The following is a 23,941-nucleotide window of genomic DNA, read 5'->3' on the forward strand; positions in this document are numbered from 1 at the left end:
CGCAAAACAGCTCCTGAATTTCAGACGTAATGGCATGTGCAGGCGTTTTTCACAGCGTCCATTACGGACGTAATTGGAGCGGTTTTTCTATGGAGCCAATGAAAAACGGCTCCAATTACGTCCCAAGAAGTGACAGGCACTTCTTTGACACGGGCGTCTTTTTTACACGCCGTCTTTTGACAGCGGCGTGTAAAAAAAATTACCGTCGGCTCAGAACATCGTAAAACCCATTCAAATGAATGGGCAGATGTGTGCCGACGCTTTCAAGCGGTATTTTCGGCAGTAATTCCAGGCATAAAACGCCTGAATTACGTCCGTAAATAGGGCGTGTGAACGTACCCCAAGACTGGGCGATCAGACTACACAGGGTTTGTTTGCCGTCTGTTTTGATGGATACACATAGTTCCGCATAGGAGCTGTATACTAAGGGTCACCAGAAACCGTGCCACTTTTGTCTATGGGTATCGCAGCCTCTTTCACCCAGCAGTCAGGACTGAACACTCCTGTTTCTATGTAGCTAAGAAAGTGAACAACAAATTTTATATGAAAACATTTGGTTTTTATTATTATCATTATTATATTTTACATTTTGTTGCAGGGCTGAAGGAAGAAATATTACGCTTAAGGCTCTTAGCACACAATGACACTACCAGCCATGTGGATGAGATTTTAAGAAATCTCATGCTGCGAAATACTTTCCACACAAAAATCAGATCGCGCTCATTCTGTTACAGATTTTCGTAGCGGTTTTCACTCTTCAACGTAGAAGGGATGAAACCCACGGTGAGATTGCAGCAAAACAAATTCATCTTTTGCGGCAGATTCGCTGCAATGTACGTTTAGCCCAGTTTATTCCCCCTTACTCTCTAGAAAGACCCAAATGTAATTTAACTATCGTGTGTGTGGTGGGAGCAAATATAAGAATATTTTCTATTTAATGAATGAAGAGGTCACGTCTCTAGACATCCCTCCATCATCCGAGCCACGATACAGGTTAGAGGTGGACAGATTTCTGTAGACTTTAGGAGCCAGTCTGTTGGCGGCTTTTAGTAGCCAGACACTTCTTAGCGTATGTGCACACACTTACTAAAAAACGTCTTAAAATACGGAGCTGTTTTCAAGGGAAAACAGTTCCTGATTTTCAGCCGTTTCTTTAGCAACTTTCGTTTTTCACGGCCATTTTTGGAGCTGTTCTCCAATAGTCAATGGAAAACAGCTCAAGAAGTGACATGCACTTCTTTTTCGCAGGTGTTTTTTAAGAACGGCCGCTTAAAAAAAACGGCCCGTCGGAACAGAATGTTTGGAGGCGTTCTGCTTCTGATCTTTCAGCAGTTTTTCGGCCCCCGAAAATAAGCCGTGTGAACATACCCTAATACTCCCTGCATTAAGAACCCCCTCTGGTTTGCTAATGTTGACGATACATAGGACAATTCCCTCCATGCATTTTTTCATATGGCAAAGTCTCCCCTGGAAGCAATGCTTGTAAGAGGTGTCTCCTGACCAGGTTCCTTGGTCAGGGGTTCCCCAGAACACACCAGCAGCAAGTACAGTCACATTTACAGAAGGGGAGGCTAAATGATGTCAGCCTGCCCAAAGATCCTGGGGATGGGGTTAGGCAAAGCAGTAAACTCAAGATGGCCATAGAGTATAGATTATAGGAGGTTGTACCGGACATTAAGGTTTATTTTGAAGAAAGAATAGGAGGAGGATTTCCCTGGGAGTAGACATTTCTATCAAGGTTCCCCTATGGTAATATTGCTGGGGACTATACTGTAATATGACATGCAAAGGAACATTCTGTATAAGTCCGGGAGAAAAATCTATGGCCTCATGCATTTCTATAGGCCCAGTAATATGGATCCATAATACAGCCGTGTGCATGAGGCTTAAGGGTGAATGCAGACAGGGTGGATATCCTGCTCAAAAGTACACAGCATATCTGTCCTGGAAACCGCAGGGAATTTTCCTAAAAAAAACAAAAACGCACCAAATTGTGGTGCAGTTTTCCAGGCAGAACGTCCGCTGTGGAAATACTCCCGAAAAACCAAACACACCCGGACATTGTCATGGCCGCCTGGGATGATGCTGCAGCAATCACAATGGATGAAACGTCATCCCAGGGGGCCAGGCTGTACTCAGAGCAGAGGATCACGTCACTATGACAACAGCCGGGGTGGTAAGTATTTTTCAAGCAAAAATAGTTTTTTGTTTTTTTCTCCGAATTGTGATTTTTGCCGCGGAATCGCATTTCCGCCACAAAAATCGTAACATTTCCCAATTTGTTGCGGGTTTTACTTCCCCTTTGAATTCAATGGGGAAAGCTCGCAACAGAAAGCAGCAGCACAAATTGACACGCTGCGGATTAAAAAAAACGCACCGTATGTCAATGCATGAATGATTTCTTGGCAAATTTATTCGGCTGTTTGCAGATGAGATTTGTTCAAATCTCATTCACTTTGCTGCTACTGTAATAAGCTGCAGATTTTTCCGCAATGAAATCCGTTACAGAAAATCTGCAGTGTTTACACTGCGTGTGTGTCTCTAACCTATGGGGGTTACTGAAGTGTTAAGATTTCTTGTTAATTGAAATGGGAGAAATCTATGAGGGATAAGGCATCCTGTGGTTCTCAATATCCAGATTTTTACACAGCATCTAAATAGGATTTAGCAAAAGCAGCGTAAGGCTGGGTTCACACGACCATGTTACGTCCGTAATGGATGGAACGTATTTCGGCCGCAAGTCCCGGACCGAACACTGCAGGGAGCCGGGCTCCTAGCATCATAGTTATGTACGATGCCAGGAGTCCCTGCCTCGCTGTAGGACAACTGTCCCGTACTGAAAACATGATTACAATACGGGACAGTTGTCCTGCAGCGAGGCAGGGACTCCTAGCGTCGTACATAACTATGATGCTAGGAGCCCGGCTCCCTGCAGTGTGTTCGGTCCGGGACTTGCGGCCGAAATACGTTCCGTCCATTACGGACGTAACATGGTCGTGTGAACCCAGCCTTAAAATGTGCACCCTTCCCGCAATGTGTGAACTTTGCCTTCCACTCAGAAGCTTGGGCTCTGCAGCAATGAGGCATCACCCCCTTTCTAGGGAAAAGCAGCAATAAACTATAATATCATCAGTCCTAAGTGACGTCGCTGTGTTAAAGTCAAGGAAATTCATTGCTGGACCTAATCTCATTTCATGTTTTGCGTGTGACTGAGTAATTCTGAAGGGACTGGCGTACCTCACATGAGATTTATTAACAAGCTGAATATTTGCGCTCCCTGCTTCACACTTCATAGGATTTGGAGGAGGCTCACATGTTCTCATTGATAGACAGACAGAGACAGACAGAAAACACATGATTTCTAAGAAAGAAGTATACGATACAGGAATCATCATCACGATCACACCGAGACCAGCGCTGTGTAGTACGTTTCTATTTATTGCACTGTACAGTTTGTGTATAAAGTGTGGTGAGGAACGGGGAAAGATCAGCGAGCTGCACCCGGCATTAGTCCCACTCTTCATCTCCTTCCCCATCAGGATTGTCCTCCCGCGGAGGTTCTTGGAACTGGATATTGGCCAGCATGTCCCTCATGGCTGCCATGAGTCGATTTACACCTCGATTCAAGTCCCGGGCAGCTCCAGCTTCTTCACCCTCAGCGGCAGCCTCGCCCTGAAAAATAATGCGTTTTATAATATAGGACTTCTAAAACCCCTCGCATTTTCATATACTCTTAAAGGATATTTTCATTCCCCGAAGTGGGGAACATTTCTCCCTAAAATAAATAATCTTCCACGTGGGGTTATCACCCAGCTTTTCCAAGAACAGATAGAACTAGAAAACCTCATACTTAAAAGGCTTGTCCGCTTTATGTAGCTGCTCTCTGCTCTGGCTAATAGATGAGGGTCCAGCATGGGGGGGGGGGGGGACGACGACTCCCTGAATTAACTCAAAATGTCCTGATATGGTATTTAATAATACATTTTCTTCACCAGAAGAGGATAAGTGCTCCTAATGCAGCAGTGCTCCTTTTATTGTATAGCTTTCAGCCTACGATATATGCCCATTAAGATCTAACCTCACTAAAAATCACATAAGTAATCTGGTCCCTGCCTGCGCAAGATCAAATCACCCCCTACTTACATACTCTGCACTGCTGGGAGACCCTGCTCCTTCTACTTTTAGTGTGACCGCCCCACTAACATAATCACGAGTATACCAGACACTCCTCTCCACAAATGATCCGTACAGCTAATAAATTTAGTAGCAGGATAAGAACAACGACAAGAATATGTTCGTACCCTGGGGAAATGAAGGATAAAAACAAGGCATTGTGTGTATATTTTTGGCTGATTACTATAATAACACGGGTGTGTGACAGGAATACACTTACAGAACATATGCTGCTTAACCTCTTGTCCTGTGCCAAGTCGAGCGGGTGGCGAGATATGTAATGGGAGCCGGGATCCTGCTCTAACAGCGGGGACTGGAATTACCTCCAGTCCTTTACATGACGCGGTCAATAGCGACATCTAAGTGGATTCAGGGGAAGGGGGCCTCCTCTGACATCCCATGGGACCCCCAGATCTGCAATTATTGCTGTTTCCTGTTCATTCTGTCTTGTAAAAAGGGTATGTACCCCAAATTTGTACCAATAAAAACTACAAATCGTCCTGCAAAAAATGCGCCCTCATACAGCTACGTCAGCAGAAAAACAAATGTTATGGCTTTTAAAATGAGATGATGGAAAAAAATAAAAATAGTTTGGTTATTAACCCCTTCGCGACATTTGACATATCCATACGCCAAAGTCGGGCAGGGCAAGTATGGAACGGGCTCACGGAGTGAACCTGCTCCATACGATGCCGGTGTCGGCTGTATGTTACAGCCGACACTTCAGAGTAAATGAGCGGGACCACGCTCGATCCCGCTCGTCTCGTTTAACTCGTTAAAAGCCTCAGTCAATAGCGACCGCAGCATTTAAATCACTAGAAAGGAGGGGGGACGACCCCCTCTAACAGCTCATCGCGCCCCCCCGCGATGCAATTGCGGGGTGGCGATGGTTGCTATGGCTGCCTGGGGGCCTAATGAAGGTCCCCCAGGTCCACAATCTTTGTGCTCCTATTAAGGAGGCCTCTGGCAGGGCTTAATAGAAGCCTATCAGAGTCACGATATACTGCAATACATTAGTATTAGCGGCCGCTGGTTGAAGTCCCCTTGCGGGACGAATACAAAAAGTAAAAATTAGTAAAATAATTTTATTTTTTTTAATGCCATTTTTTTGAAAAAAAGTTCAAAAAACCCCCCTTTTCCAATTTTCCCCCTAGAGCTTAGTAAAAAAAATACATAAACATAATTGTTATCGCCGCATCCATAAAAGTCTGAACTATTACAATATATCATTATTTAACCCGAACGGTGAACGCCGTAAAAAATAAATCGTAAACGCCAGAATCGCTCTTTTTTGGTCACCTCATCTCCCACAAAAAATTTTAAAAAAAAGTGATAAAAACGTCGCATGTACCCCAAAATGGTATCATTAAAAAAAATAAGCCCTCATAACACTTAAACGATGGAAAAATAAAAAGTTATGCCTCTCCGAATTTGGCGATACAAAATAAATTTTATTTTTTACACTTAGGTTTTTACTTGTAAAAGTAGTAAAATATAGAAAAAACTATATATATTGAGTATCGCCGTAATCGTATTCACCCGCAGAAGAAAGTGAACATGTTGTTTTAATTGAACAGTGAATTCCGTAAAAACGAAGCGCAAAAAACCATGAAGGAATCCCTGTTTTTTTTCTAATTTTCTACCCCACAAATAATAATTTTTTCTCCGTTTCCTAGTACATTATATGGCACAATAAATGGTGCTACGAAAAACTACAACTCGTCCCGCAAAAATCAAGCCCTCATAGGATATCGACGGAAAAATAAAAAAAAGTTATGGCGTTTGGAAGGTGGGGAGGAAAAAACGAAAATGAAAATCTGAAAAATGGCTGCGGCGGGAAGGGGTTAAGGCCCAAAATAGGGCTAAAGGGTTAACCATAGCAACTAATACAGTAAACAGTGAGAGAAGATCTGACAATGACAAGATTTGTTTTCTGTAGATATGAAATTTCACTTCGCTTTACATTCTCACCCACCTGCAAATTAAAATTTGGCAAAAGTGATCTAAAGAACAGCGATAAAGTCCCTCCATTCGCTGGCTGGTGAGTCCTGTGAGGTGAGAAGAACACATATAAACAAAACATGAATAATAGACACCAAAAACCAGCACTAAAACCCCACACTTACCTCTCCGGTCTTGTGTAAGACACCACAGAGTCCAGAGGAGGCAACGGATCAAAGCTGAGCAAAGGCTGCGACGTCACATCCTGGAGACAGGACAAGTACAACAGAAAAACACAGATTACCAATAAAAAATAACATCTCTTCACTGCTATAGACAAAAGTCAATATGACAAAGCCGATCATATGGCTCAAATGACTATTCCCTTATGTAAGGTTTAACATGGTGCCTAAATGAAGCTTAAAATATGCGTGAGACATTATTTCGGGTGGAGTTTGATGAGACATATGCTAGATATAGACACTCCTCAGTACTAGCACAATTATTCAAGGTAAATGCCTGAGATTTTCCTCCTTTTAATAGAACACAAGCACACTCAGATTGGCAATTTCACAGTATTATCCATCGCCAATCAATGCTGAATAGTATATAAGCATGGCCTGTAAATGTCTGAAATGTGACTGGGTCCAGCGATCACCATGTCAAATAGAATTAAACCTAATGACATGTAACAAAAGTAACTTAAAACTGAGAAACAGGAGTCAGACACTATTTATAATCGGAAAAATATAAAATTGTATTCCAAAATTTTAAACAATGACGGGATATAAAATATACAGAGGATCGAAGAACGAGATTGGACTGCATAAGGGCCACATAGGTGTATGGATTAATACCACAGCAGTCGCACAGTAATTAATGCATACATGCAAAGTAAAAAGTGCATGGTATTAAAAATTACACTCATGGACATATCTGAACAAATGTCCAAGTGAATGCAAACATGAATCTAAATGGAATTCCAAACAAAAAATGGTATGACCTGGCATGCCTTACCCATTAGTGTCAGATGTATTTAAGGGGCCCAGAAGGAAAGAAGCTCCCTGACGCGCGTTTCGCGTATACAGCTTTTTAAAGGGGTGCTAGAGATATGTTCAAGCCCAGTATAAATAATACACTAAAATGTTCAGGTGATGCACTTACGACCAATGGAGGACCTAGTCAATGGCACATGCGCGCGATTAGGCTAAAGGTGCCGTGAGAAAAGCAATCCCGGGCTATCGGGCTCTACCGCGCATGCGAAGCTCCCAGGACGCGTCACTAGGGAGATATAGTGCAGGGGCAGAGCGCACTAATTGATGCCCGGAAGGTAAACTCCACACCTCGCATCTCCGCGCATGCGCAACCCCTGGGAATAAAAGTAATACACCATAAAGCTTAGCTCCATGTTTACCAAATTTTACTGCACATAAAAATGAACAACTCTGCAAATACTTTGCTGATCCTGAGTTACAGCAAGTCTTAGGGGTAAATTCACACGCGGCCGATTTGTTGCAGAAATTTCTGCAACTAAAAATCAGTTCCATGCATCTAAATGGGGTTGTTCCTGCAAGAATGTTCTGAAACCCTGTTCACATGAATGAGTCACAAAAATGTCTGCAATTAATTTACGGCAGGTGAACTTACTCTTATGCTCCAGTCACATCTAGAGCTGCCACAGAAAATGGGACATAGGTAGCAGGACTCGTTATAAGAAAGAGCTGATACGCTGTAACGAGCCATGCATCCGTTAGATTGACATGTTTAGGATGGGCTTTTAACCTCTGAATTTATACAAGAAAATCTTCATTCACTGACGGAAAGCAGACCTCTTGAAAACAGCAAGGAATAGTATTATTAGGACTATAAGACGCACTTTTTAGCAAGAGAAAATCTTGCTGAAAAGTCCCTGCGTCTTATAGTCCGAAGTCACTCTCTCTCCTTACCCGGAACGGATCTGTAGATTCAGTGCAGAGCAGCAGGAGAAGCTGGATGACGCGATGTTCAGCTTTGTCATGGAGTCTGTCCCGATGTCAACTGCCTCCTCAGGACTGAAATACAGTTAGGGCCTGTTCACATCACCATTCGCTTTCCGTTTTGGGGTTCCATCGGAGGTTTCAGTCGGGTGAACCCCGCAACGGAAAGTAAAAGTGAAACCACAGCTTCCGTTTCAGTCACCATTGATATCAATGGTGACGGAAACATTGCAAATGTTTTACGTTCGTCACCATTCTGGCAGGTTTCCGTTTTAACGACGGAATCAATAGCGAAGTCGACTGCGCTATTGATTCCGTCGGAAAACCGGAAACCTGCCGGAATGGTGACGAACGGAAAACATTAGCAATGTTTCCGTCACCATTGATATTGAAAACTCCGACGGAACCCCGGAACGGAAAGCGAACGGTGATGTGAACTGGCCCTTAAATTCAATGGTGGAGCAGGGAGAATCAGCTCTCTGTTCTACCATTTACTACGCAACGCCGGACGTGAGCAGCTTGGCGCGGACAGGCGCAATGCAGTGACGTCATTGCACGTGTCTGTGCTGAGCCACACAGAGCACAGCCTGGAGGAGGAGAGGGATCTCCTCCACTCGCCGTGGGAGCAGGGTAAGGTGACTATTTATTTTTTATTAGGCACTATGGGGGCATTATACTGTGGGGGGGGCAACGATTAGGGCATTATACGGTGTTATATAGATATATATTTTAAACACACACATATACATACACACTGCTCATTCAGCAGTGCTGTGTCTATAATGTGTGTACTTATGAGCTGTGTGTATATCTACTGTACGTAAACATTTGTTTACTTTTTTTCTGCTGCGTAAACCTATAGTTAGGTGCATCTTATAGTCCGAATAATACGGTACATTAGAAAGTTGCAGAACTTTTTCTAATACAATGGATAAGCTTTATCTACATAAAAGAGGAAAACCTTTTTTTAATTATTTTCAGGGGATGCTTGTGATAGACGGAGCTGCCTATACCAGAGTACAGCTGTTACCATAGACTATCTACTGACGGTGTTACTGTAATGTAAGGCTTGTGGATCTTGTGAGCGTCTAATTAATACGTACAGAAGCTCTAGAAGTAAACGAGAGAATAGAAAACGACGCGCTGTGGACGGGTTACCTCTTATTTAGACATCACAGGAAACATTAAGAAAATGTAATTTTTTTTTTTAGTGGTTCCTTCACGTAAGTGGAGCAGCAATTTAATCCTGATACTTCATTACTGGGTTTGGGAAAAGCAGCTCAATTGCAGATTCATAGTATTGCATTAACTCCCAGCACAAGATAAACAGGCAGCCATTTGTTTGCAATGACATCTCACCATTCTAAAATTAAGAAATGCTCAACATCTTGTGATATTATGAACATTAAGCGGTTATCTCCAGCCTCTAGTGACATACTTAGATTAAAACTGTTAAAAGCAAAGAGGGCACAAAATAAAATAAGAAAAAAAACGCACAATCCGCTACTCTCCCCCCTCCTAGAACACACACACACACACACACACACACACACACACACACAGAGAGTCGGCCGGATATTCACCAGAGGCAGCGCAGAGTTTGCTCCCTTGATCTCAGACAATATGACATGACGATGTATGTTCCTTGGGGCGCTCTGATACCGAGTCTTTCTCCTGGCATGGAAAAAAAAAATATTTATCAGTGAGACAATCACAAGTCTTTCAAGATCCTGTGGGCGCAGGGACATTCAGCTATTTCTATCCCGAGAGGACTCTTTTATGTTATCAATGGGCCCTTGTTCCCAGATGTTTACACTTCTCACAGCCGGACTCCGCGGCAAGCGGCTCCTTATCTGAAGTGAGAAAAAAGGGATGCCCCAGACCATAACTTCCTAAATCATTTAGCTGATTTATAGGAGTTATCATGAGCATTTTTATTTACAATCTGGGCGTCTATGGCAAGAAGAAGATGAGTTTATTGCAGATCAGATTCATGCGGGTTGGTTACACAAGGGACACTGCTATAAGCAATAAACCACACAGATATGTTGACATGTCACAATCGAAGTGAATTCACAAATAGAGGAGAATTTATAGACGTCAGTGTCATAGTGGACTGCGCTTGGGAGTCCCTGTGGTAGAGCCCGCAGAGAAAGAATCTAGGAAATATTATGTTTTTATAGTCGACACTTCAAAAAGATAATGCATAATTCCCGGAATATGTGTGGCAGGACTCCAGCTCTGCGGTCTCATCAATATGCTGAAACTACCAGCAAGGAAGCTACAACTCGACAAACTTACATCTTACAGATTGTTTCAATTCAGAGTGGTCACCAGCTTCCGATCCCGCTTAATGGACCATTCTATGAAAATGTATTTATCTACATACAGTAGCGCCACCAAATTCTGCCGCAGGAAGTACCCATTCCTATCAATCTGTACATTGCCAGTCAAAAAACTCAGTTTTGGTTGGAAATTGGACCACCACCTTCTCCATGTCTTTTTACCAGGGTGTCTCCTTTTTGGATATCATGCAGGGAAAGGGGGCATGTATTGTTTAAGGGGTGTCTCATGAAGACAACCCCTGTCTAGAGGCCCTATGTGGGAATAATGATATCATAGAGGGGGGGACACTCTCTATGAGTCACAAAGGAGATCCGCTCTGTACAAGCAGCTCCCAATCTGGCAGACTTGAGTCATCCTTGTTTTACATGGACGGGGGTCGTCTAAATGGCCACCTTTAAAAGTACATTCCCCCCCGCAGCCACTGCTGCAGGGGGAAAAGCCTGACAGACCGCAGCCTCCATTGGCAAGATCAGCTGTATACCGAGAGCGGTACCTGGGACAATCTGCTGAACGTCCCAGTAGCCACATGTCTGTCGGGGCAAATTATTTAATGACATAGCATGGTTGTAGTTATGGCACATCCCCCTACCCACCGCCCTCAAAGCCAATAAGGTAGACCCCTAGTAAAAAGGTCTGCGTTGTTGATGACATAGCAGAGCTGTGTTTATGGCACTACACACACTAAGCTGAAAATGAAGACCCTTAGTAAAAAAAAACTTGGAGGAGGAGGGTGGATGCAATTTCTAGTTGCAATTGAACACAACTCTTACAACTTGACATGTTCTCACCTGAGCTCACACTCCTTTACTACAGGATCATTACTATCAACCATGTGCAAGACTACTCGTACATTCTCCTCCAACCAGGACATGACTGAAGGCTCCTTCCAGAGGCTGTGACATCTTCCAATATACAGAGAGGTCAACTGGGATAGGGCTGTGGGTTGGCTGTGAAAAATACAAACAAACAAGTAAAATACACTTTTTTTTTTAATTGCAAAGTCTAATGCACAAAAAGTATTTATAGAGGTTGTCTGAGATTGGAAAAATAAGTCTGCTTTGTATTTTCCAGACACAGCGCCACTCTTCTGTCCATGGGTTGTGGCCGATATTGCAGCTTAGCCCCATTTTCTTGTGTCAGTGAAATATCTCCCCAGGTGTTGACCACCTGAACAACAGGCCTGCATAAAATGACATACATGTTGTTGAATTCAGAGCATGGAGGGGCTCTGCAGTGTGAAAAGTGGTGGTCACAATTAGACAAGTTGATTTCACCCGGCATTATCCCAGGAGAAACATAGTATTACATGGCGACAGGTCGGAAGAATAGGCCCACTCCGTAACACATGGCTGTGCCAAGTCTCGGCTTAAATTGTGGCAGTGGGTGCATATGTGTAAACGTTGATGTAGGTGGCGATATCAATCCGCACAAGGTCTTTATGAGACCACTACACCTGACCTTTGCTTTATTGAATAGTGGAATTAACCTTCTTCACCTTATTTGGGCAACAGCGCCAAAAAATGAATGTGAAGCTACAGCGGAGTCGGGTTGAACCCCACAGGCATCAAGAAGGGGAATGAGAACTAGGAGTAAAAAAAAAAAATCACGTCAGATCATCGATTACACAATAAATATATTAGCAAAAACAAATGTGAGCCCGTGGACAGCAGAAAGCAAGTGGAGGCCAATTATTCCTGGCATGAGAGAAGACGACTGGAAAGATAATCTACAGCATGAGTGGCGAACCCATGCCAAGGATTTGCCTGGCACTGGGTAACAGAGGAAGCACAGTTGAGCGGGCACCACCCAGCTCACACTGCTCCAGAGTGTTTGGCCTTTACCAACGTTATTTTTTATTTTTTGCCCAGGACAGTGCCACTCTCAACCCAGTGCTGTTCAGGTACTGCAACTCAGCACCATTCACCTGCATAGAAAGTGTCACGATTCTATTCACAGCACCAGCCCTGGACCGGCCATGTGCATAGAAAGTGCTCAAGGGCTCTTTGATCTATGGATTGGTGTCAGATTGACTGATGTGATCCCCACTGATCGCGGAAATAAGGTGTCTCGCGATATGAAATAACGTATATTTGTGGGAAAACCCCTTTAAAAAGCCGATCAGACCCGGAGCAGGACAACATTATGCACTCTAAGAACTAGGGACACACGGTAATCTGTTAATAACAGCTGGTTTCCAAATAGAAACTCTCTCCCTCTACAGTGCACAGAGTAAATGTACTGAAAATAACAGAACAGCGCACACCCCAAAACACAGAAAAACAAACAACTATATGTTTACAATGTTAATAAAACACACATGGAAGGAAAGCAATAAAGGTTTTTATATCGAGAGATCTAGTAGAATGGATTATTCACACACCTCCCGGGAACATTATAAGAGCCTGCTGAATGAGGAGTGACGCTCTGTCATAGGTCGTCCCCTGCTCCTGCTCCGAGACCTCTTCCTGCTGACTGTATTGTAATAGAGCCAAGGGTACAGAAAACGCAAAGTTGGGGAGTTGTGACAGATTCCGATGAGCCTGAAAAAAAAATAAGTGATTGTTAGGCTATGTTCACATCTGCGTCAGGGCTCCGTTTCGACGTTCCGTCGGAATGGAGCCCCAAACGGAAACCATAGGTTTCCATTTCCGTCACCATTGATTTCAATGGTGACGGATCTGGTGCCAATGGTTTCAGTTTGTCCCAGTTGTGCAAGGGTTCCGTCATTTTGACGGAATGAATACCGTAGTCGACTACAGAATTGATTCCCTCAAAACAACGGAGCCCTTGCACAACTGGGACAAACGGAAACCATTGGCACCGGATGGACAAATGGAAAGAGCTTACCTTGATTAAACACGTTAGAACATTAAATAGGCAAGGACCCCATGATCTCTAGAACAAAGAGACCCCAGACACGATATATTACTCTATATGCTAAAGTCACTTTAACGTCCACCAAACTATAGAGGTCGGCAGGGAACCAAACTCTGCACAGATTATTTATACGTATACGTGTGTTCCTACAGCTGGCCAAAAACTTGAGAACGCTTTCAGCCTATTTATCCCGACTCTGCCATAAACAGGCAGAGGGTGCATGTTTATTTCAATGAGGAGTGGGGAATAAGGTGCTGCCAGACATCTCCTCCAGCAACTTATCTTTCACGGGACAAAAAAATCGGGCACGTTAAAATCCAACATGCCCAATCCCTCTCACCCCCAACATCTCCTGTAACTGAACCGTCATGGGGGTTGGGCCTCATACACAAGATCGTTGGCTGATCCTGTTAATATTGTTGACATTTCTCATGTGTATGCCCAACTTAACTCACCAATGATAGAGGGGGTGGGGAATTATTGCCTTACTATTTGGCTGCAATAGTACAGAGACCTACTCACCTCCCACTCCTCAAATATCCGCATAAGAAATAAGTACTCCCGTGCCCGCAGAGACAGGTAATCAACCAGCAGCAGCATACAGAGAGGATCATTTTCTGGATCAAGACTGCAAAGTATAATGGCAGTAATATTATCAACATACAAACGTGTCACATAACGGCAGTGAAGAAGAACGTTACTTGTTATTATCACTCATAACCTGAAAATTCAGGGGTCACTGCTGTTAATATAACTCTTCTCCCAATGACAGACTCACAGGAGGCTGAGGTATGAGGAGCTGTTTGGTGGGATCCTCAGTGTAGAGAAGCTTTAGCGGTTCCGGTAACATGACAGAGGGGATACGGTGGTTTCCAGTGGTTTTATTTCCTTAACTAACAAAATAGCGTCTCTGCAAAAAACCTGCCTTCTTGACCCTGCAGAGCCTCTATTTTGTTCGTTTGGGAATGAAATTTCACTGGTTCCCTCCATATTACAGGCAGACACAGATACAGCAGCTCTACATTGGAAAGACACCAAACTGCTTCCCAAATCTCAGCTTCCTGGACCCCTGTGACATATGTCAGAAGTTTTGATCAGTGGGGGTCCGGGTGCTGAGACCCCCACTGATCACTGAAACAAAGGGGCAGAAGCGCTCAGCCAAGTGATGTGCCCATTCGGCTGTAATGGTATAGCTTAGGCTCACCTCGGCTCTTCTAGAAGAGGCGGGTTTAGCTGAAGATGGGCTCATAGAAGTCTCTGACCCCCATCTTCAGCCATCTCTGTTTTCCGAGAAGAGCAGTGGTTATACCATTACAGCGGAAGGGGCACAGCAGTTGGCTAAGTACTTCTGCCTCTTAGTTTCAGCGATCGGTGAGGTCTCAGCACCAGGACCCCCTCCGATCAAAACTTCTGACATGTTTCTATGACAGTCAAAAGTTTTACAAAATGAAAACTACTCTTTAGGGATTTAAGTAAGAGACTAAACATGTAACCCTTTGCTCACTCACCTGAGGATTAGTTTACAGAACTCCAGTGCAGTCCGTAGACAACCTCTTTTCTCCAAGAACACCATGTGCTTGAAAAGAGACAAGAAAAATCCCCTAAAGACAGAGGGAAAAAAAGATCAGGTTGCCCTCATTGTAATAATGTGTATATGAATGCATACAATTAAACATAGAAGTTCAGTACAACTTTCCTGCATTTTGCCCCCAGGAGCCTTGTATCTATAATTATTGCTGCCAGAGCATGGTCGACAGCTCACGGCTACCTCCATCTCAGAAGAAAATATAAAATGTAGAAAGCATATAACCAGCCCTAGCCTAAGGAGCGTACACTTCCATAGACATTGATGGCATATCGGTAACATATGCCATGTCTGTTCAGTGTCCATCCCAGTGGACATTGCCTGGAAAGAAGGGGCCATAGCCCCTCCAGGTTTTATGCGACACAGCACCCCTCCTGACTAGAAAGGCTGTGTTGCAGTTCTTTACTCATTGCCTGGTAGGTGCGGTGTCAGGGAGAAAACGGAACTGGATGTATTTCCTCCTCCCCCTGCAGTGTACATACATAGCCTGGGTGATTCCCCACGTGTTCTCCTCCCTATCTACATTGTGATTCAGTACAGCTTGTGTGATCTGCCCTCCCTAAATACTTGGATGCACGTCCCTGCATGTACGTCCCTGCAGCTATCTGTAACACTAAAAGAATGAAGGGGGAAAAAGCAGGGAGAGCCAACATAGCCAGGAGCAGTGTGCCATCTGATTTATGTCAGAAACAGCAGGACAACCAGCTAGGTGAATGAGTTTTACAGATTCTACAGCAGCAAAACAGAAGGATTTGTTTTAATGAAGGCTATTTAGAAAGTTACGGCCAGCGGTCGTACACCACAATTACACAATCATGCTTAAGCCATAATTGTATGTGGTTGGTAAAGCCCTTTAACACCTTCCCAACATTTAAAGTAACTGTACGTCATGACCGAGAAAGGGGAGTATGGAGCGGGCCAATGACACTTCACTGTAACAGCTGGGATCAGAGAGAACACAGATCCAGGGTGTTTAGCCCATAGCCAGCACCACTCCATCATCCCATAAGCCCCCCAGTGATGCGATCGTGGGGTGCCAATCGTTGTCCTGGCAGCCTGGGGCCTAATAAAGGCCCCCAGGTCTGCCATCTTTGAGCTCCTATTAGGGCCTGGACTTGATAGGAGACGGTAAAAATTACAATACATAAGTATCGCAGTGTATTGTACCAGCTATCAAACAATCGCTTAAAAAAAATCTTATTAACTGATTACAATCCAAGCCTTTTTTTTTTCCCCCATTCTCCTTTCACACTCCCCGCTTCCTTTGAGCCTCAACTTTTTTATTTTTCCATCAATGGAGTGGTGTGTAGGCTTGTTATTTTGTGAGATGAGTGGCACCATTTAAAGTACCATATAATGTACTGCGAAACTGAAAAAAAATTCTATGTGGGGTGGGATTGGAAAAACCTGTGATTCCTCCTTTTTTTTTTGAGTTTTGTTTTTTCACAGTGCGGTAAAAATGACAACTTTACTTTATTCTGCTGCTCAATACCAGATTTACAAAGGTTTTTTAATGTTTTACTCCTTTTTACAAAGAAAAATATATTTGTTTTTTGCCATATATTGAAAGCCATAAATTTTCATTTTTTCGTCGATTGAGCGGCACGAGCTGTGTTTTTTGGAACGCATTATTTTTTGATCACTTTTTATCAAACTTTTTTTCACCGCTAACTTGACCAAAAAACAGCGATTCTGGCGTTTCATATTTTTTTCTCTTTACGGCGTTCACCGTGCACATTAAATAATGCTATATTGTAATAGTTCGGTCTTTTAAGGACGCAGTGATACTAATTTTGTTTATTTTTTTACATTACTAGAGGAAAAATGGAAAAAAAAAAAAGTGTTTTCTTTTTTTTAACTTAGACTTTGTTAAATAAAAAAAAGTTATTAGTCCCCCTAGGGGACTTGAACCAGTGATCACTGGTGCAATACCAATGTATTGCAGTGTATAGTCATTTTTACCGGCTTCTATTAAGGCTGGGCTTAACAGAGGCAGTGAAGGGAGTCCTGGGGGCCTTCATTAGACCCATGGGCTGCCACGACAACCATCGGCACTCCACAATGGCATTGTCGGGCGCCGATGAGCTGTCAGAGGGGGCCGCATCCGTCTCTATAACGCCTCAGATGCTGCGGTCACAATTGACTGCAGCATTTGAGGGGTTAAATAGCCAGGAACAGCGTGATCGATGTTTCTGGCAGTTAGTGCCGGGTGTCAGCTGTAATACACAGCTGACACCCCCGCAGCATATGGAGCGTGCTCAGCGAGTGAGCACGCTCCATGCTTCTCCCCCAGCACCTTGACGTGCACTTATGTCAATGTGCGTTAAGGGGTTAAAATATACTGTAAGCTAGTAGTGGCATCAGACCTGTTTTCTGATCGGCAGTAATCCAGCCTGCAGGTCCCGCTGGTGAGACTAAAAACCGGATGAAATGCACACTCCAGACTGTAGAGGGCTCTCTCTGGAAAAAAAAGGAAATGTCATAACTCAACTGTGCTGAACAGAGATCTGCGGTCATATAAATGCCAACATAAACCGCGCAAATCTGCAAGACACGACATTTACCAATTAAATCTCTGGCCATTTCCTGGTCCTCCTGAAGACGGCACACGTCACTGAGCTGCAGCAAGGAGTCTACATGATACGGGTTCATCTGGAGGAGTAACTGCAGAAAGAACCAGCAAGATACAGAATAGACTCATCAATGAAGTGCCATGACTGCCTAATGCTATAGAGCAGATACCATGGCTACACAAATAAAGACAACTTGTTAGACTGGGCAGGGAGAGCCACCACTATGACCTGCATCGGCCCTAGTAGGATATATGGACAGGGGTTTTGCAAATAGGACAACCCCTCTAAGTTGAGCCAGTGACACATCGCTTACCACAATATTGTTTGGATCCATTGACTCTACAGCATCCAGGAACTTGAACTGAACCTGCTGGTAATCTCTCTGGTGCTCGAAGGCGAAATACTGGACCCCTCGCTTGGTCTCGAGAAGACTCATAGTAATACCTAAGAAGGACGCATCAGATGAATTAAAAATAAATAGGGAAAACTGAGAAAGTATACCATGCGGCAGAGTCTGATCAGTATGGTGGCATCAGGCGCTAAAGGAAAACAGTTTATTTGCCGTCCTGGCTTTTTATCTTGAGCAGCACTCACCTGTTTTACTGAATCTCGGCCACGCGTTCTTTGGGGATGTAAGCCAGGTGCTTCGGTGATGCAGCCGTTGTCTGTGTCGCGGTCTGCAATGTAAAAAAAGTTAGAATCTCAGTAATGATAGAGTTTATTGGTAATAACTGGTAAAACGGAAAAGTGGAGCCGTTGCCCAATGCAACCAATCAGATAACTACGCCCATTTTATTGAGGCCCTTTGGAAAATGAAAGCAGCAACCTAATTGGTTGCTATAGGCAACTGCTCCACTTTCCTCTTGCACTAGTTTTGAGCACTCACCCCCATTCTGCTTATAATCTACTGCCATTATTATTCGGTGGGAAACCTCTAAAACCCCATGCCACCGTTTTCCCAGTGACATATATCCTGTCACCCTAATAACGCTGAGGAGAAGATTATGCCTTGTCACCCACCTCTGATCACCCATGACTGCTCGAGATCCAAAATATTTCTTCAGCTCAGTCTCTGGGTTCAGGTTCCTAAAAATAGAAATAGTAGAAGAAGCCATACACTGGTGCAATATACAAGTAGATGCATCTCATCATTTCAGTAGGGTTTGGTGTCCTTAGACTAGACATCTATAGTGTGATCTCCCCCCATCCGCAGTTCTCTTCACTCATTTGAATGGGGCTGAGCCGCAGTACCAAGCGTATCCATGGACAGCATGTGTTCTGTACTGCAGTGACTATCAAGGATATCATGGAAAGCCCCTATAGGGTCATACGTAGCGTAAACAATGCAGAATTTCCATCCGGATTTTCCGTATAGAAATTCTGCAGTGTATTACAGTAGCAGCAAAGTGGATATAATGAGAACAAATCTCATCTACACATTGCGGAAGAAACCTCCAGAAAACATGCGCGGAACTTGACCAGTGGTGCAGATTCTCAATCTGCAGAATGTCAATTTCGCCGTATTTACGTACCCTTAGGCCATGTTAACACGTAGCGTAAATACTACGGCATTTCAGGCCATTTTCTCTGTGCAAAATTTGTTGCGTATTCCCCGTCAGAATCATCATGGATTTTCGTTAGTAAAAAGTCTCCTATTGTTTTCAATAAGAAACTGACCTATATCAGCAAGCAGAATTGAAAATCGCGTCACTGAAAAAAAAAGGGATGTGTCACTTCTTGATGCGCATTCGGCTTCAAAAGCAACGTCGGGAAGCCATAGGCAGCTTAGCCCCATTGAATAGGGTTCATTTGCGTGCAGAAACGCTGCAGTTTTACTGAAAAACTGCAGCAGAGATCCGAAGGTCAGCCTAATCCATGTCGGATATTTCCTCAAGAAACATTCTCAGTGTGAACATGGCCTTAGGTTTATTACAGGCGTAGGGGCAGGGTCAGACTGGCCTACCAGGGCATCCTCCCCGGTGGGCCCTGGCTCTGACACAATAAAGGGCTTCAACGATCCAGAAGCAGAAAACCCAATGTTTGGACCCGATCCCTTGCCACTAGGGTCTATTTTTTATGGGTTAATCACTAATAATCTATCAGACCTTATTGATGATCTGTCCCGTGTGCACAATGATTATGAGGAACCCCACCCCGACACTGCATAAGGGCAGACATCTTTGACTTTTTTCCAAGTTGTCACTGCTTTCCTGTAGATTATTTGGCTGTGGCTGTTTGATGGAGGTAGACAATGCTGGCATGATTGACTCTAATGTTATGAGATATCTCACTGTACCTGTGCTCAACATATAGTAAAGGACGGGTGTCTGCGTTGCTGCTGATGTTCTGGATCTGGTTCACAAGTCCATTGGTGTTTTCTATCCTCTCCAAAATACTGTCAATGTCTCCGTGCTCATCGCCACCCTCTACAGCGCCATTCAGCTGCACGTGGTTGGAAAAAAAAAATGGTGGCAAGTTATATGGTGCACAATAACAACGTACAAGTACCCAACGCAAGATAAATGATAGCACCTACAATAAAGATATGAAGCCAACATATCAGGTACTGGGCTTGCAGTTTTTATGAGAACATAATTTAAAGGGGTATTCCGACAAAATGCATTGATGACTTTTCCCTGACACAGTACCACTCCTGACCAAGCGCTGTATAGGAGAAATGCCAAAGGGGTCGCTGCTCTGTAGCTAATGCTTCACCACCACTATCCAGAGTGGACAACTATCTTACCGGACCATCCGCGGGTGAAGACTTCTTTCCTTTTCTTTTTTTTTTCTTCTTCTTCGTTTTAATACTGGAAGCCATCTAAAAAGAAAATAGAGTTGTAATCCAAAACCAGACAACTCCTCAAACATGAACGTGCCTAATCCGGCAGCCGCAGGCCGGGACTGCACACCTGAGCTGAAGTTGTGCCGCTGGGGTCATTTTCAGGTTCCTCTTCATCAGTGAGTCTGGACTGAGTCGGCTGACCAGTGTCTGGATCACTCTGGGGGTCTTCATCTGCTTCAGTGATCTGTGAAAAACAAGTTGCATGTGTCATCTGACACTTTCCTACAATAAAGAAGTGCACAACCCACAATACCATCAGCTTAAAGAAAAACTCCAACAGAGCGGGGAATAGATGACTGTACGATAATAGTTCTATGTTATCTACGGGCCTGGAGGATCCATCAGTGACAACTTTGGATCATAGAGGATATTGGAGACTATTGCTTCCGTTCCAGCCCATTCCGGAAGATATTTTGTTATGCAGAAAGCCAGGAAAAAAAGCATGGACTATTTCAACCATTCACATAGGATATTCTGGTTTTAAGCAGAGTTTCCCTTTACTGGGGTGTTATCACCTATCCACAGTCTAGGTGATCATTTCTGATCGCTGAGATCTTCACCGATTGTGAGAACGGGAGTCCCAAACTGCCAGATCCTCCTCACTGCACCCTTAACAGTGAGGAGGAAATTGAATAAAGCGGCAGGCAAACATGCTCGACCACTGCTTCACTCAAGGTCATCCTCACTACCGTCAACCAGCGAGGAGGAACGGGGCGTTTGGGATCCCCGTTCTCACGATTGGTGGGGGTCCCAGCGATCAGAAAATGATCACCTATCAAGTGGATAGATAAATTATTATTTTGAATTCTGGCACAACCCATTTAAAAATGCCAGATATACAACATATGATCGCTGAGCCCTCTGATTGGCTGCAGCGGTTACATGCTACCTGCATGTAAACAAGCACGCGGACTGCCGTCAGAGCCTCAGCATTGGATCGCCAGGGGAAAGGATAAGGTAAGTATTGCTTTTTTGGGTTTATTGATCCCATTTCCAGCCCCTAATAAAAAACCTTGACATCTCGGTAAAAATCTTAAAGGGCATAGTCACACCGGGCAGATTTGTTGCAGAAATTTCTGTGACTGTTCCATTCATGTGAATGGGGTTTGCAGAAATCCATGCACATGCTGCAGAAACAATTCATTCAGATGCATTGAATGGATTTTTGAGTCGCAGAAATTTCTGCTGCGTGTAAACATAGCCTAAGTTGGCCACAGACTTTAGCTCTCTATTGGCAGTGATCTGGCTGAGAATGTATATACTGTCCCTCTGACGTCTGCCCTCCAGGCAGAACAAGAATGGGGCTTGTTGGACTGTCCCCTGTGAGATCAGCGGCGCCAGATATATCTGTACGCTGCTCCCACCCACCCTAATTGATATGTGGGTTCAGTCAAGCAGTACATGTATATTAATGGGGGTGTCAGGACTAATAAGGACTGGCAGATGAATGACAGCTATGTAATATACTATATTGCTACCAGCACTGCACAACTAGACATGTAGCCAAGGGACACATCACGTTACCCCTGACAGCTGCTGTTCTCCTGCTCTACCACTAGATGGCAGTACACACCAGCTGGAATGGGTTGCTCAGGCCCCGTTCCTCCAATAGTTTGCGGTTTCCCTTGTTTTTCCGGTTCCGTGGCTCGGGTTGTTCAGGTTCCTCTACTTCCTCAGGGCCACCAGGCTCCTCTTGTCCCCTCTGTTCCCCTCGCAGCCTCCTCAAGGCCCGGCGGGACATGGTTCCGGTTTACCCCCGCGGGCGGCGAGCACGTAAGTAACTAAGGCTCAAGAACGAGCACGGAAGCGTTGACATTGCGCATGCGCCTGTGTACTGCCAGACTCCTGGCGTGTCATACAAGGTGTGACCATAAGGTGGGGCTAGTGATACAGGAGTTCAAGTCTTGTTTATACAGATATGCCGCCACCTAGTGGCAGAATTGCAAATCCATGAACTCAAGTTTTCTTGCATGGGAAAACTGGATGAGTATCATGAAAGCACTGGAAACAAACGAAAAAGAATATCCTTGACTGCTTGTGCTGTAATAATACAATCTCTAAAAATAACACTGCTTTTTTTTGAACCACATAAAACTGAATGTGGCTGTTATGCAGTGACAAGACCACTTTACTGCAAGGCAAAACAAAGCCTCAAAATAGTGCGGGATACGTTCAGATACATGCGTCACAATAAGGAGGTTGTCTGGCTATGCTGTCCATGTGTAGTCGCTCTTTTACGCTAGCCATACATAAGTGATTTCAGACGTCGGCTTTCTGAATGACGTCCTTCACGGTTGATCTGTAAAGGTTGTGGTTCTAGACAAAAACACCATAAGTTTTGTGACAAATCAGCAATCGATATCTGCCTCTGCACATCACATTTTTAATTACATATACTTCAGGTAAAATCTCCTCTCGTATACGTTAAACGTAAGCTGTGTTGGATCCCCATCAGTAACGTCCGTTACCCTTCCGCTATAATGGTATCCGTTAACCCCTTCCCGACCGACCCACGTAGATTAACGGGCTGCAGCACTGGTCCTTGTGCCTGCAGCCCATTAACTATGTGTGCTCCAAACGGAGCGCACAGGCATTTTCCTATGCCCGACATCTCCCAGTACAGGCTGGTACTAGCAGCCTTAGTACTCGGGGAAAACATCGGGTCTGATCACAGCGGTGATCTCCGCCAATTAACCCCTTAAATGCTGCGGTCAATAGCGGCTGCCGCATTTAAGCCGTAGTTCACATCTGCGCCAGGGTCCCGTTCCATTGGAGCTTTCCGTCGGAACGGGAACCTGACTGACACAAACGGAAACCAAAGGTTTCCATTTCCATCACCATTGATTTCAATGGTGACGGATCCGGTGCCAACGGTTTCTGTTTGTCTCCGTTGTCCAAGGGTTCCATCGTTTTGACGGAATCAATTGCGTATGTTATTCATTCCGTCAAACCAACGGAACCCTTGCACAGCGGAGACAAACGGAAACCGTTGGCACCAGATCCGTCATGATTGAAATCAATGGTGATGGAAATGGAAACCTTTGATTTCCGTTTGTGTCAGTCAGGTTCCCGTTCCGACGGAACGGGACCCTGGCGCAGATGTGAACGAAACCTAAGTTGTTACAACATCGGCACCCCGCCGCGATTGTGGGGTGCCGATGGTTGCTGTGGCAAATGGAGGCCTAACAAAGACCTCTGGTCTGCCATCTACAGAGGCAGGACCTAATACTCTGCCTGTCAGTGTTAAACTGACGGGTATAATACTCTACAATACATAAGTATTGCAAGGTATTATAACAACGATCCAACAGTTGGGTATTCAAGTCCCTAGTAGGACTAAAAAAAACGATACCAGAACCGCTATTTTTAGTCACTTCAGCCTCCAAAAAAATGGAATAAATAGGGATCAAAGTCGCATGTACCCGAAAATGGTACCAATAAAAACGACAGTTTGTTCCGCAAAAAACAAGCCCTCACACAGATTTCTTGATGGAAAAATAAAAAAGTTGTGGCTCTTAGAATATGGCAACACAAAAATGAAATAATTTTTTTAAAACCGTGATTTTATCGTGCAAACACCGTAAAACATATAAAACCTATTAACATATGGTATCGCCGTAATCGC

General features: G+C 44.2%; 1 protein-coding gene and 1 long non-coding RNA gene across 2 annotated transcripts in view; one reads left to right on the forward strand and one right to left on the reverse strand.

Moving 5' to 3' along the window:
- The window catches only part of LOC142661225 (uncharacterized), a 97,043-nt gene that overhangs the window by 41,667 nt on the left and 31,435 nt on the right, over positions 1–23,941 (forward strand). The gene's annotated exons all lie outside the window — the stretch shown is intronic.
- TCF25 (TCF25 ribosome quality control complex subunit) lies at positions 3,196–22,130 on the reverse strand. Its single transcript, XM_075838568.1, has 18 exons — positions 21,890–22,130; positions 20,384–20,500; positions 20,218–20,292; positions 19,768–19,913; positions 18,492–18,557; positions 18,066–18,148; positions 17,785–17,915; positions 17,463–17,562; positions 17,265–17,358; positions 14,822–14,914; positions 13,836–13,941; positions 12,817–12,976; positions 11,932–12,019; positions 11,225–11,383; positions 9,674–9,764; positions 6,300–6,379; positions 6,149–6,221; positions 3,196–3,672 (listed from the first exon to the last, which is right to left on the reverse strand). Exons 1-18 carry the CDS (start codon positions 22,055–22,057, stop codon positions 3,508–3,510), a joined length of 1,995 nt encoding a protein of 664 aa, XP_075694683.1. The 5' UTR covers positions 22,058–22,130; the 3' UTR covers positions 3,196–3,507.

The sequence above is a fragment of the Rhinoderma darwinii genome, chromosome 9 (genome assembly GCF_050947455.1).
Source record: "Rhinoderma darwinii isolate aRhiDar2 chromosome 9, aRhiDar2.hap1, whole genome shotgun sequence".
Lineage (NCBI taxonomy): Eukaryota > Metazoa > Chordata > Amphibia > Anura > Rhinodermatidae > Rhinoderma > Rhinoderma darwinii.

Bases quoted from the DNA above. Each gene is read 5' to 3' on its own strand.
- TCF25 (XM_075838568.1), bottom strand. From the start codon at position 22,057: ATGTCCCGCCGGGCCTTGAGGAGGCTGCGAGGGGAACAGAGGGGACAA. The intron at 12,977-13,835 runs GTGAGTAGGTCT...TTTTTTTTTCAG, and splicing joins GGATATTTGAGGAGTGGGAG to GCTCATCGGAATCTGTCACA. The intron at 6,222-6,299 runs GTAAGTGTGGGG...CTCACCTCACAG, and splicing joins TCTTACACAAGACCGGAGAG to GACTCACCAGCCAGCGAATG.